The following is a 14499-nucleotide window of genomic DNA, read 5'->3' as shown; positions in this document are numbered from 1 at the left end:
TAGTTAGGAAAACATTATGAGCTGTAATTATTAAACAGCTGCTAAGCTAAAACAAACTCCTTAATCTTTCTAATTTAAAAGACTTTCATGCAATATGTCCAATTATTAAATACCTACTATATGCCAGACACTGAACTATGTACTAAGAACACAAAGCAAAGTGCAAGACAGTCCCTGCCCTCAAAATGACAACAATCTGAAAGGCAAGACAAAATGCAAACAACTAAGTATATAAAACATACCACATACAAGATAAATCAATAGAGTGAAGGCACTAAAGCTAAGGAGGGATTGGGAAAAGTTTTCAGTAACACGGAAGGTTTTTAGCTGAGAATCAAAATGAGATTTTAGCTGAAAGAAATCAGGAGACGAGACATTAGGAGGCAAAGCTTTCCAGGTGAGGAAGTCGGACAGTGAGATGCCCAGTCCAGTATCACTGTATCAAGAGTCCATGGAGGAAGTTTAGGGTGAAAGAAGACTGGGAAGGCAGGGGCAGAGGAGGTACCAAAAAGGGCTTTGAACATCAAACAGAAGATTTTTAGATTTGATTCTGAAGGTAATAGGGAACCATAGAGTTAAAGCGGGGTGGAGGGATATAGCACTAAGATGGTCAGCTTAGCCAGAGAACGGAATAGAGTGGAGGGGGACTCGTGGGCAAGCAGACAAACCAGCCAGCAACTCCAAGAATACAGGTTCGAGTTTAAAAGATGTTTCATAGATAAACTTCATAGATCTTGGCAACAAATTGGATGAGACTGGGGTGAAACAAGTAAGCAATCAAGGATGACATCGACACTGGGAGCAGAGAGGTCTAAGAGGATGAGAGTGCCCTGTTAAGGGAAAAAAATATGGGAGGGGAGAGGGTTTGGAGGATGGGGGAAACAGTTCTGACTTAGACATATTGAGGCATGAAAAGTAAACTGCTGGGTGTTACCAATAATGGAAGGTATACATTTACTATCTATACAAACAGCAAACATAGCTTTAAAGACATAGCATTTGTAGGGTTGCAAAATGTTTTCCTCACAACCTTTAGGTTATTAAGTCTTATTGTGTCAATTTTCAAATATTCTTTTAGTTCAATTTTTTTTAGGGGAAAATACAAATCATATTTTGGAAAAAGCATTTGGATGAAAGACCAGGGATAAAAAGATGCTAAATACTACAATGGTCACTGAATTTTCCTTTTACTAAAATGAGAATTCTATCTATTTTACTTAGTTCTTATGGGATATAAAAGTTAATAATACTTTGAAAAGTATAAAGCACTGGATATAAGTAGTATTCTTGCTTTAATTTCAAAGAAACTATTTAAGAACTCTTTTGGTATTATGGAACTATCCCATTCTCTCTCAAGAAGACTTAAAACATTACTAAAATTTCAGGAGGTGTTTTCAAAAGTAATTTCTATAAAGATAATTCCTCAATTTAAAACTAATTTACTCCAAATTGTCATCAATCTCAAAATACACAAGTATAACTTGTGATCAGTGAGATCACTGATAGTAATGTGTGGCATATCAATTTTCATTGCTAAGTAAATGAATTTCATTTCAAAGGGGTAACAGAATTTTGTTCTTAATTTTTTGTTATATTGAGATAAAGTTCTTATACTAGACATAGATATATTTCTACATAGAACTCTCAATATTTTTCAGCATGGAAAAGATAACAGTAGTCTATTTCATTAAGTTGCTGTGAACTTGAAATTTATAGCTTTAAAAACTTTAAATATATGGCTTGCCAAATTATCAAAGAAGAATTCTTTATTGATGATTAAAAGTACCAAATTAATAGTTATACATATAAAGCTGCACAGTTATCAAAACACCTAGAGAGATATTCACTCATTCATGTATTTATAAAAGGCCTAATTAAAAATAATTATGGCTCATTTACTACAGACCAAGTGCCTCTTCATCAACACATTATCAAGTAGTTAGTAAAAGTCTATGTTCAATGGACTTATATTAAAGCCAAAAGCAAGCACTGGGAGGAGGTGCACAAATCACAGTGCTAGGAACCAATTAGCAGAAATTTTCTCCAATTAACCTATTCAGTTTACTGAATACTAATAGGTTAAGAGCCACACAGAGTTGCTTAATGTTTCTAGTAACTATTCCAAGCATAACTTTCAGTTAAACAACCTGTCCATCTATGTATAGAAACAATCTGAATACCCAATTTTGATGTCTACAGATTTTCTACACTGATTTATTTTGATCAGAAATCATAATCAGAATTTTTCAATCTATTCTGGTGTCACTGATGTTGATAATACCTTAAGCTTCAGCTTTTATGTGCCTTAATTAATCTTTACAAAGTCATACAGCCCCAACATCAAATACTTGTCACAATAGCTTCATGAAAAATAATCACAAAAAAGTGCCACATAAATTCTACCTAATACTTAATACTACAAAACGTTTGATTAAGTAAGCATTTATCATTAAGCACAACTAGTAATAAATTATTGACATAATTACTTTAGAAATATAAAACCACTCTAGAAGTAAACTGCTAAAAAACTTATTTAGGATAGAATTCAGGCTTCTTGTCCTGTACAGCCTTATTCAACTTATTTTCACATTATTTTTTTCTCATTTATGTGAACTTTTAAATAACTGCCTTCCACAAATTCAATGTAATTAATAAAAGCTGCTGGTTTTCTCATTTAACTTTTATGATTTGGATATTCAAACATACTTCCTAATTCAAATTTGCAAGCAAGTAATGCATGAAAAGACACATGGGGAGTTAATGAAATAACGGAGAAGTAGGGTAATGGATAGAATATCAGGTCCTGAGTCAAGAAGACATCTTCCCGAATTCAAATTTGGCCTCAGACTAGCTATGTGGCCCTAGGCAAATCATCTAACCTTATCTGCCTTACTTTTCTCATCTGTAAAAATGAAGTGGAAAAGAAAATGGCAATCCATTCCAATATCTTTACCAAGAAAATCCCAAAGGGTATCATGAAGACTCATATACAACTGGAAAAACAAAATCCCTTTTGATAATTGATAATTCTTTCTGTCTGATACTCTGCATAATTTTTTAATCCACTCTTGAAGGCAGAGACTTTAAAATTCTAATTAAAATAACTTTTCCAAGAAAAATAAATGATACTCATGTTGAACAGTCCCCAAAGGTGAAAAGCAGTATTTCAATCCATTTCTACTTACAAGTGTCTCTAGAGACCACATATTCTCTATTATTAACCTAATTTAGTGCTTTTATGTTACAATGCATTTTACATACATTCTTTCAACTGATCACAAAAAATGAATTATTTTATTTTGACTTGCTTCCTAAAACAAAGTCAACAGTCTAACATTATTATATCTTAGAACAGCTTATTCAAATATAAAATTCAACATACCTAATAATACTAAAACATTTCTAAGTATATCTCCCTCAATACACTTTCCTATTGTTTCTTCCTTACCCTTAATACCATTTCTCCAAAAGGATTTTCACTATCAAGGACATTTTTTAAAAGTCATTATTTTAAAGTTACTTACAAAGATTCCTTATTTACATGAGGAATTATAAAATCTCACTCATGCCTAAAGGTGAGAACATTAATTAGATAGCTTCTCAAGGTTCTTTCCTATCCTATAAACACAATAAATACAACAAAATTTAATGAAATTAAAAAGTGGCAGAATTTAACACATCCTAAATTCTACTTCAATACTTCATCATGATGAACACTGAGAAAAAATTTTATAACATATGTTTTGGCAGGTTTTACTAAACCTCTATGTTGAGTACAGACATAATAATAACTTTTATCAGTGGACAGACAGGAAAGATAGGTTTAAATAGGTTCATCACTAAAGATTCATCACCAGATAATTATTTTTGGCCATATAAATGAATAAAGTACAGCTTTGGTAAATTTAACAGTCCAGGGGAATAGCACTGGCCCTGATTTAAACTAACCCTCTCCTCTCCCCTTCCCCCGCCAACCATCATTCAGCAAAATAGCCTCTATGGGGAAGGAAGCCAGTCATTCCCATCAAAAACCAGCCTAGCTGAAACAGCAAGGCACCCCGTGGGAGAGAATGGAGGCAGCATACAAGGAGAGTCAAACCCTCACCATCAGCTCACCCACTGATTCCATTCAGACAGACAGAATGTCTATCTAAAAACAATTCTGGATTCTGAGCCCCAAAGCCCTGAAAATAGCAGTACTATATTGCTTCCCTCACAACCAACCATTCTGTTCCTACAGTCATCATCAAGAGAAATCTCTGTTTACAAGGGGTCCTATCATCCATTCTAACCCTAATACCAATTGATTACTAGAAGCAACTATTGTGGAGATGCACTTCTCCAAATACTCTGCTTTGTAGCAAGGGCAAGTAGACCTGTGAGACTTCTTGCTATAAAAGTCCTTGGCAATTGTCAAATACCTCAACATTAGTGATAGATGGTTTTGTCAATGAAAATAATATGCAGAAAATATATTATCTGTTTTGCTGATGTACCCCAAAGATCTTTCTATCTGACTTCCAACAGAAACAAGTTCTACTAATGGAGATCTCCTTGAGAATGAGCTTTCTTCACTTTTTGATTTCTATTCCCATTGCTTAGAAAGGGGATTTGTATACTGGAGTGGTTTGTCATTTCATTTTCCAGTAATTAATTCCGGGGAGGGGGGGGGAGGGGGAGTGTCACATAGTGTCTGAGGCTGAATCTGAACTCAGATCTTCACGACTCAGAGCCCACCATTCCATCAACAAAAAGCCAGATTTCTAACTCCTACATAAGCCTAGCTGTCTCTAGTATATAACTAATGCTTTGTCCATTCATTTAAGCTATAGCATGGAGAGTATGCAATATGCAATCAATGGAGAGAAAACTTGTACTAATGCTATCTGGAACCTTTAAAGTACTAATGCATAAGTAACAAATCAATATATCTTAAAAATCACCAAATTTAATGTGTATCATTCAAGTTGATCATCTTCACATTTAGGCAACTTTCAGGAAAACAATTTTGATCATAAGTTATGATTATTAAATAGTGGCTGAGCTAAAACTCCTTAATCTTCCTAATTAAAAAAATCTTTACTGTAGCATGTCCAATTAAATCTATATATGTTAAAACTTTTATTATAAAAAGTTACTTTTCAAACTAAACATGCATGGACCTTTTTAGAATCATAGATATGGACGAAAGGGTTATTTAAAGATCACCTAGTAGGTCACCTTTTTACAGTTAAGGTGTGTGAGGACCAGAAAGGGTAAGTAACCAGCCTCAGGTAACAAATTCCTGGTGGCAGAGCAGATCTAGTTAAGTTTTCTTTCCTCACTTGACTTCTTATTTTGCTGTACATTTTTGTAGTAATGTTTTACAAATGCACTATTATACAAGCTTCCTTCAAAACTCTTAACATTCAGTACTTTCTTATTAAATTGTAAATTTAATTGTAAATTAAGTTGTAAAATTAAATTCTAAAAGTGAAAAAATCACCTGTAATATATAATACAATAAATAAATATTCACGTAAATCATATATGCCAGTACTGGAAAAGCCCTCAAAGATCCTCTACTACAAAGACCCTCAAAGGTCCTTCATTGTATACAGCTAAAGAAATAACCCCGGGGAATTTGTGACTAGCCCAGAATCACCCACAAAAGCCATGTGACTGAAGTATGTAATCATATCTTAAGAGATGTATTCCTGTTTTATGTGACCTCTATAGTAATGATTTACAACTATTACACAGATGGTTAGAACACCACGGAACATGATTATGGTTCTCCTAAAAGAATTGGGGTTATTAATATAATTATTAAGCATCCATTACTGACAGACCCAAACATGAATTCTAATTTTAAAAAGTAGTATAGGTTTCACAAAAACAGCAGTATAAACTCTCTGCGTTTCCTGGAAATTTAAAGGTCAACTAGAAGCATATCTGTTTCATTTACTTTCTATCTCAATTATCTAGTGAAAAGTTGTGAATGCACATCTTAAGTTTCCAGACATTAATAGAATAACTGAATAGGATAAAAAAAATTTTTCAACAATCTTTTTTAAAATTATTTTTAACTCATGGGGGAAAAATAATTGTAACAATGGAATTAAACAATGAACTTTCTATTATGCATGATAGAGGAACGAATAAAGGTAATTCAAAAATCACTTCATTTAAGAACTTTACCATTATTCAATGTAGAATCTGTTTTGTTCTTATATTTGAATATAAATTATGTCATAAAAATCACAACCTCCGAAAATAATGAAGAGTCATTTCCAGACTTGCAAAAACTTGTTTTCAATCCTAAGGGCAATTTTTATATGTAACTCTAATAAAGAAATAAATCTGTACCTGAAATTAGTTAAGGATGTTAGCAATTTTTCCAGTGTTAAAATGCCTTCTTCCCTCATCTTCAAACTAGTAAAGAACTTCAGGAAGTACTTTTCTATATTAAAATGCAAATGTCCTTTCTTAAGTATCTTTAAATGGTTAGAGGGATACAATGTGTACTTTGAGTCTGTGAAGAGGAATTCTAAATAGAGAGAAGACATATTAAATACAAATGAAATGAGGATAAAGATATATAAAGATCAAAAGGGTGCTTTTGGGGGGTAAGAGAGAGGGATAAAAAAGAGAGACAGAGAGAGAGAAACAAAGAGAAAGAGAAAGAGGGAGGATGAGAAAGGGAAACACCAAGAGATTTGAAAACTGATAATTCAAGATGTCCTGATGCAGAACAGGAGCAGCCTTAGCAGGTTCTAAAATCACAGGTAGGTGTGGGGAAAATAGGATTCCCAGGAACCATGTCTATTGAGCTGGTAAAACAAACAACTGCAAAACTCCAGTTTAAATGAGAAGCCAATAAAGAACAACTACCTGAGGCCCAAGCAGCAACAAAACAATATCTAAAGACCAAAAGAAAATTTTATTAAATAGCTGCATTAAGTATAAAAGATGGACTAATCTAAGGGCCCACAACGCTCAAGCGCCAAGGACTTACAAAAAGACCTACAGACTAAAGGCAGTATTAATGCTCTAAAGCTAAATCAAAAGAATTTTTTGAAATATATGGCCTCTATCCTTTTTAACCATAATTTTATAGCTGGTTTTGAATGGATCAGATAGAAAAGATTGCAAGAAGTAAGACACAAGGTTTTAGGCTTTTGGCTTGAATACTCAAGAGTAAAAAGAACTACAGATCCTACCATCAAAGGACAAAAGTATTGTACCCATTTTCTTTTCAAATACCAACTACATTTTAAGTATTATATATCCAATGCAATTTCTGGAAGATGAAATTCTAAAAGTTGTGATGAATAAACTTTTTGACAGAGAATTTAGAGAGTGCACCCAGAAAGTGAAAAATAGTGTCAGTTGAAATAACTTATGTTATTAGGCTTTTAATTTAATTCTCTAAGAAAAAAAATTTTTTTAAGGATCACTCTTAGCAAATCATATAATGGTATGAGGGTATACCTAGAAAATCCAAAAAAAAAAAAACTACTTGAAATAATTAACAACTTTAGCAAAGATGTAGGATAAAATAAACCCACAAAAATTATCAGCATTTTTTAACATGATCAACAAAATCCAGCAGCAAAAAAGAAAGAGAAATTCAATTTAAAATAACTGTGAACAATATAAAATTCTTGGGAGTCTATTTGCCAATAGAAATCCCAGGAGCTATACAAACACAAATAAAAAACACTTTTCACACAAATAAAGTCAAATCTAAACAAATCGAAAAGTACCAATTGCTCATGAGTAGATCAAACCAATATAATAATACAATAAAAGTGACAATTCTGCCTCAACTAATTCAGTGTCATAATCTAGAAAAACAAAGATCTAGAATCAATAAGGAAAAAAAGGCAACAGAAGATGGTCTAGCAATACCAGATCTCAAATAATATTATAAAGCAGTAATTATCAAAATTATCTGGAAATGGTCAAGAAATAAAGTGATGGATCAGTGGAATGGATTGGGTATACAAGACACAAGTTATTGACCATAGTATCTAGAGTTTGATAAACTCCCAGCTGGCCTTTGGGTTAAGAAGTCACTGTTTCACAAAAACTTTGGGAAAAACTGAAAAACAAAAAGACACAAACCAGGTACAAACCAACATATCACACCATATACCAAGTTAAGGTCAAAATGAGTACATAATTTAGACAATAAGCCAACTAGAAGAACAAGGAACAGTACCTGTCAGATCTATGGAGAAGGGAAGAATTCATAACCAAACAAAAGATAGAGATCATTATGAAATGTAAGATAGATAACTGATTATACTTAAATAAAAATAAATTAAATGCTTTGAACAACTAAAATTTGAAGGGAAAGGAGAAAGCTAAGAAATAATCTTTATAACAACTTATCTGCTAAATTATCAGGCCTCATTTCTCAAATATATGTAATTGATTCAAATTTATAAGAATGCAAACCATTTCCCAAATAATAAAATGGTCAAAAGGCATAACAGGCAGTTTTCAGATGAAGAAATCAAAGCTATCTATAGGCATATGAAGAAGTGCCTTAAATCACTTTTGATTAAAGAAATGTAAATTAAGTCAACTCTGCGGTATCATCTCATATCTATCAGATTGGCTGATATGACAAAAAAGGGAAATGATAAATATTGGAGAGAAAGTGGAAAAAGTGGGACACTAATGTTTTGTTGGTGAAGTTGTGAACTGATCCAACCAACCTGGAGAACAATTTGGAGCTATGCCCAGAGGGCAACCATTGATTAATCCAACAATTGTATTATTAGATCTATATTAGATCTCAAAGAGATGGTTAAAAAAAAAAAAAAAAAAAAAAAAGGAAAGGTCTCCCATGTACAGAAATATTTATAGCAGTTTTTTTGTGGTGTCAAAATATTGGAAATTGAAGTGAAGTCCATCAATTGGGGAATGGTTAAATAAGCTGTGGTATATGAATGTAGTGGAATACTATTATTCAATAAGAAATGATGAACACGAAGATTTCAGAAAAGCCAGGAAAGACTTGTATGAACTGATGCAAACTAAAATGAGCAGAACTGGGAAAAACAGTGAACACAATATCCAAAACATTGTGTGATGATCAGGTATGAATGATTCAGCTCTTTTCAGCACGGCAAACACAAGGACTCACAAAGGAAAATGCTATCTACATCCAAATAAAGAACTGATGAACTCTAAATGCAAATAGAAGCATGTTTCTAACACTTTTTTTTTTTTTGCGGTTCTTTCCTTTTGATCTGTTCTTTTACCAATTATGACTAATATAGAAATCCATTTTTACACAGTAATACACGTGTACCCTATATCAAATTGCCTACCATTTTCATAAGGAAGGAAGGAGAAAAATTTGGAATTCAAAATTTTGTAAAAATGAATAACAATTGCCTTGACATGTAAATGAGGGGGAAAAATAGTAAAAAGGTGTCTTTATATTAAAAAAAAATTAACTTTATCTTTCTTTCCTCCACTATTTAAAGAGCTACTTTTCAAGTAATCAAAATAAATTCGTCATTCATATAGAATGAAGAATATCCAAAATAGGATAATATCCTATGTATCTCAAAATGAACAATTATAAAGAGAAAAGAAGGAATTGTCTCTTTCAGGACACCTCAGATTACTCAATTCACAAATTATTAGCCTATTTCAAATCTTTCTATTTAGCAAATCTACAGAAAATGAATCAATTAAACAGAGATTACTTCTACCCTATCAAGCGCAAATTTCCCTTCACCCTCAAATTTTTGTTTAGAGATCATGCATATCCAGAAAGGTAACTGGCCCAGTCACCTATGGAAATGATAGTTGTTATTAGCCTGCATACATGGCTGATACATCCCAGCAATAAGAAAAAAACAAAAACAAAAAAGTCTATGACAGTGCTCCTCAAACTTTTTAAATAGAGGGCCAGTTCACTGTCCCTCAGACTGTGGGAGGGCCGGTCTATAGTAAAAACAAAATCTCACACTGTCTCCACCCCTCAGCCCATTTGCCATAACCCCGTAGGCCTCTTAACCACCAGTGGTTATCAGCCAGTGGTATCTGGCCCTTGGGCCGTAGTTTGAGAATCCCTGGTCTAGTCTAATGGGAAAATATATATGAGGGATTTTTGAGAGAAACATGGTGGCAAATCAATTAAAGTGACAAAGTATTAAAGATATATTCATAGGTCCACCAAGAAGCAGAAAACGTAAATTCTTAAAAATTTATTGTTAGACTCAGAAAACTAAGGTGCCCTATGCCATACCAGGTCCATTATTAATGATCATTCCATGAAGTAGCTTGGCACAATGATCGGTGAGCAAACCTTAGAATCAGGAAAAATCTAGGTTCAAGTCCCAGAACTAATATACACTGACTTTGTGTCCCTAATCCCCTAACAATTCCTGAAGCAACTTTCTTAAAGACACTAAATTGTATAGGAATTCATAAGCACTGATAAAGAAAGTTTCAAATAACAATAAAATCACAGATCCAGACTCAACCCCTACCATTCTTTATACCATTAAGAATGTTAACTTTTATGACCTATATGTCTTTGGTTAAATAAAACAAGTTATTCATAACAGGGAAAAATTAGAACTGAACTGAGTAAGTACTTTAAGCATTATAATTGAAATTTTAAGAAAACTAAGATTGGAAATTGATAGTTCAGCTGAGTGATAATAGTAGAATTATACAGAACCATCTAAACTAAGCAGAATCTCTGATGCAAAGTTCTTAAATAGGACACTACATCAAAAGTTCAACATTATTTAAACTTGGTCAAGTATGCAAGTATAGAGAATGTGGCCATTCATTAGAATATGAAATATTACTTCATAAAAAGTTTATATCCATAAGGAAAAAATATGAAAGTATCTCCAGGGTCATAAGGAAAGTGGAAAATAAGTTTGGGAAATGTTTTCAATGTTAAAAATCTTTCACATTTGTTACAGATATCAAAAATCTAAGTTTTTGATTGCCTCTGAAGATTTAAGTTATTAGAAAGATATGAACTTGAATGCTTTTAAAGAAAATGTTAAATATTTGTAAAATAATGATAATAATAATAATCTTAATTCAAATTATTTTATGCTCTGAAAAGACTGGTTCTATTTTCCTGACTTCAAAATAACCATAATTCTTTTCCATAGACACCCATAAAGTCAATTCCTAACTTCTTATGTCCCAAGTAATGATACTGTTAATAGTCATTAAGAAACATCTTGGGGAACCCAATAGATTTCAATGTCTAAATGTACATTTTTCCTCCACTAAGTCAAGGGATCAAAATATTATGACAAAAACAAAAACACTGATGAGATAAATTGGCAAGGTTCACCAAAAAAGTAATTCTATTCTCTTCTTCAGATTGATTGACTGACCAACCATACTGAAAAAACTTCAAATTAGCACAAAATTTTTGCAAGTAAAACTACTTACCACCATCCCTCTCTCTAACTCTGTGAGTATGCAGGCTTTTTGCTTTACTGTGACCTGTGCTGTCACTATATTTGTTTTCAGGACTATCAGATCGTCGCAACATTTTATTTGGTGGTGAAGGATCTGTGGTGTCTCGCATCTTCTCATGTCGGTGATCGCCACTACTGGGGTGACTCTTTGATGAATATTTAAGAGCCTGTAAAAATCATACAAAAAAAACCAGGCTTTTAATTTGATTCCTTAATTATAACAACATGAACTCTGTTTCATTAACTTCCATGACTTCACATCAACAAAACCAGTTTCAGTTAAATATGATTCAATAGCTCAATCTAAATCTCTAAATAGCAATGATTCTAAACATGTGTGTAAACACACACACACATATATATGTGTATATACATAGACACACATATATATCATTCCATAGAGTATTTTAGAGTAGCTGCTTGAAAAACTCTTGGGGCACAATGCCTTATAAACCTTTTTTGGAAAGAAGGAGGTAGGAAGCGGAATGACCTTATAACATCTATATAGGAGTTAGAGCCAGAAGGGACTCAAAGGTTATAGAGACAACACTTCATTTTAGAAACGAGGAAAAGTTCAGAATAGTTGAAGTGACCTACAGCTTCCACACAAGTAATAAGTAGCAACACTGGAATATGACCCCAAAGCCCCAGACTATGGGAATTCAGCATTTTTTAAAAAACTGTTCAATGGTGAGTCTCTCTTGTCTACATTCCCCAAACTATTTGGGCTTTTAGATGTCATTACAGTTTTAGGAATTGCTACAGCACAAGAAGTCAACAGCTGAGTACTAGGTCATCCATTTCTGCCCTAAAATTTTACATATCTATCAAAGCAAACACTAATAGATTTCATTTACAAGAAGCCCTTTCACCACCTTTATACAAGCAAAAATGGAAAATTAGGACAAATGACCTAAAGCCCATCTCTAACTCTAGGATTTAATTCTATTTAATTCTAAAGATAAACTGAAATGCAAGAGTAACTTTGAGAAAGCGTTGCCTTTCTAAGAGAATGCCCCAGGTCCTATCACCAGGGGAGGCCGACCTGCCTGTCCTCCGACACCTCCCCGACAAGCACTCCATTGGACTAGCTACGAGGGGGCCACAAGAGATCGTGGCTTGCGGTACAGGAAGCCAGCAGGAGCCTGAAAGGTGACTGCCCAGGGACCAGCTCTCTCCCGAAGCCCCCAGTGCCCTCTGACAGCTGTCATGTCCCCGGGGCTGCCCGGGCGGAGGGCTCTCCGGCAGAGCCCCTCTCGTGGGGCTCCTCTAGCTTCAGCAGGCGGCTGCACACTCCCCGATACCGAAAGCACCGAGGCCTCGGAAGTTGCCGTGCGCCCCGGGCCTCGGAGCCAAAGCGTGAGCCTGGGAGCGGCCCGGGCTCCCGGCGCTGGGGCCCAGCCCGGGGCCGGGCTCGAGGGAAGCCGGGGCCGGCTTTGGCGGGGTTCCGGGGGGCTGCTTTGGGGTTCGTTGCCCCGCAGGGCCTGCGCCGCCGGCTGAAGCCTAAGCTCGAGTAGCAGCAGCCAGTCCCTCCCTCCTCCCGCCGGCCCCTCCGCCTTCCCCGGCCGTCCCCTCCCCTAGGACTCGGCTGGTACCTGGTAGGGCTGCGAGTCCCCCCTCCGGTCGTGACAGCTGAAAAACAGGAAGACAGACAGCGACATTAGCACCCAGAGAGAGGAAAGGAGAAAAAATCCACCCCCCCACCCTCCGATCCCCAGCCGCCCGGAGCCCGAGACGAGGCGCCCTCAGGCCCGGGCCGCCCGCACGGGCGCGGGGCGGCGGCGCCGAGGGGTCCCGGCGGCCCCGCCAGGCCCGCGGCCGCCCCCGCCGCCTCGGCGCAGGCCGGCCCGGATCGGGGTTAACAACAAAAATGGCGGCTGTGCCCGAGCTAGATAAGGAGGAACATCCCCCCCCCCCCCCGCCCGCCGCCCCCGGCGCGGCCCGGCGCGGCCCCGGCCCCAGCCCGGCCAGAGACATAGACATAGAGAGAGAGAGGATTTACCCATCACTGAGTCTCTGCTGTTTCCTCGCATACATTACCATCAATGCCCGGCCTGTGTGTGTGTGTCGGGGAGGGGGGGAGAGGGGCCGCGGGAGGCGGGAGGCGGGCGGGCGGGCGGGCGGACGGGCAGCGGCGGCGGCGGCGGCCAGCACCCCCTCAGCGGGTCTCAGCGCCGCTCCGTTACTGGCGCCGGCGCTCTCGGGCCATGTCCCTCCCCCGGCACCGCGCACACGCTCGCTCTCGCACGCTCGCTCGCTCGCTCGCCCCGTCCGTCTCTCGCTCGCCCGCTCGCTCTCGGCGGGGGGCAGCGGCGCCAACTACACCGCGGCAGCGGCGAACCGGGGGGAGGGGGGGAGAAAGAAGACGCGACCGGCTCGGCCCAGCGGAGAGCGACGGCTTCCTCCGCCTTCTCCTCCTGCTCCTCCTCCGCCGCCCCCTCCTCCTCCACCTCCTCCTCCTCCACCACCTCCTCCTCCTTCTCCTCCTCCTCCTCCTCCTCTTCCTCCTCCACCTCCTCCCCCCGCCGTCGCCGTCGCCGCTGCCTCCTCCTCCTCCCGCCGCCGCCGCCGCCGCCGCTGTTAGTGCCGCCGCCGCCGCTGCTACCGCTCCTCCAACTACATCCGGGCAACTCGGACGCCACCGCCTTCGGAAAACATCGGCAGTTTCCGTCGAACCCCTCCTCCCCCTAGCGCTTCCTGCGTCTCCCCTCCCTTCCCCTTTCCCGAACGCAGATCTCGGGACACTTCGGCTTTCTCCGGCCTTCCTCTTCCTCTAAGAACTCACTTTCCTCTTCGCGATCCGTCGGCTTCTTCCGGTTCCGCCCGTCCCTCCCCACGTATACGTTCTGTTTTCTCCTCCTTTCTTCCCTTCCCTTCTCTCCCCTTCGCCTGCCTCCTTGGTCCGCTCCTGAGGCCCCAGGCTGGGTTCCGCGTGTGCCCGAAGGAAGCCTAAGCTGCTGGGGAAATGGTGCGGCCCGAAATTCGGCACCGGCTTCTCGCCGCGGAGGCGGCTGCTCTCGGAGGAGGGGCTGGTGGG

General features: G+C 38.1%; 1 protein-coding gene across 1 annotated transcript in view; it reads right to left on the bottom strand.

Moving 5' to 3' along the window:
* WAC (WW domain containing adaptor with coiled-coil) overlaps nt 1–13881 on the bottom strand; it is a 101998-nt gene extending 88117 nt beyond the window's left edge. Inside the window, exons 1-3 of the mRNA XM_074269538.1 lie at nt 13465–13881; nt 13058–13094; nt 11434–11629 (exon numbers count right to left, since the gene is read on the bottom strand). Of these exons, the coding sequence (XP_074125639.1) occupies nt 11434–11629; nt 13058–13094; nt 13465–13505 (274 nt within the window). The 5' untranslated portion in view covers nt 13506–13881. The remainder of the gene's footprint in view (nt 1–11433; nt 11630–13057; nt 13095–13464) is intronic.
* Nucleotides 13882–14499: the final 618 nt, after the last annotated feature.

The sequence above is a fragment of the Sminthopsis crassicaudata genome, chromosome 5 (assembly GCF_048593235.1).
Source record: "Sminthopsis crassicaudata isolate SCR6 chromosome 5, ASM4859323v1, whole genome shotgun sequence".
In the NCBI taxonomy this organism is placed as follows: domain Eukaryota; kingdom Metazoa; phylum Chordata; class Mammalia; order Dasyuromorphia; family Dasyuridae; genus Sminthopsis; species Sminthopsis crassicaudata.
This window is presented reverse-complemented; position numbering and strand designations above follow the sequence as displayed.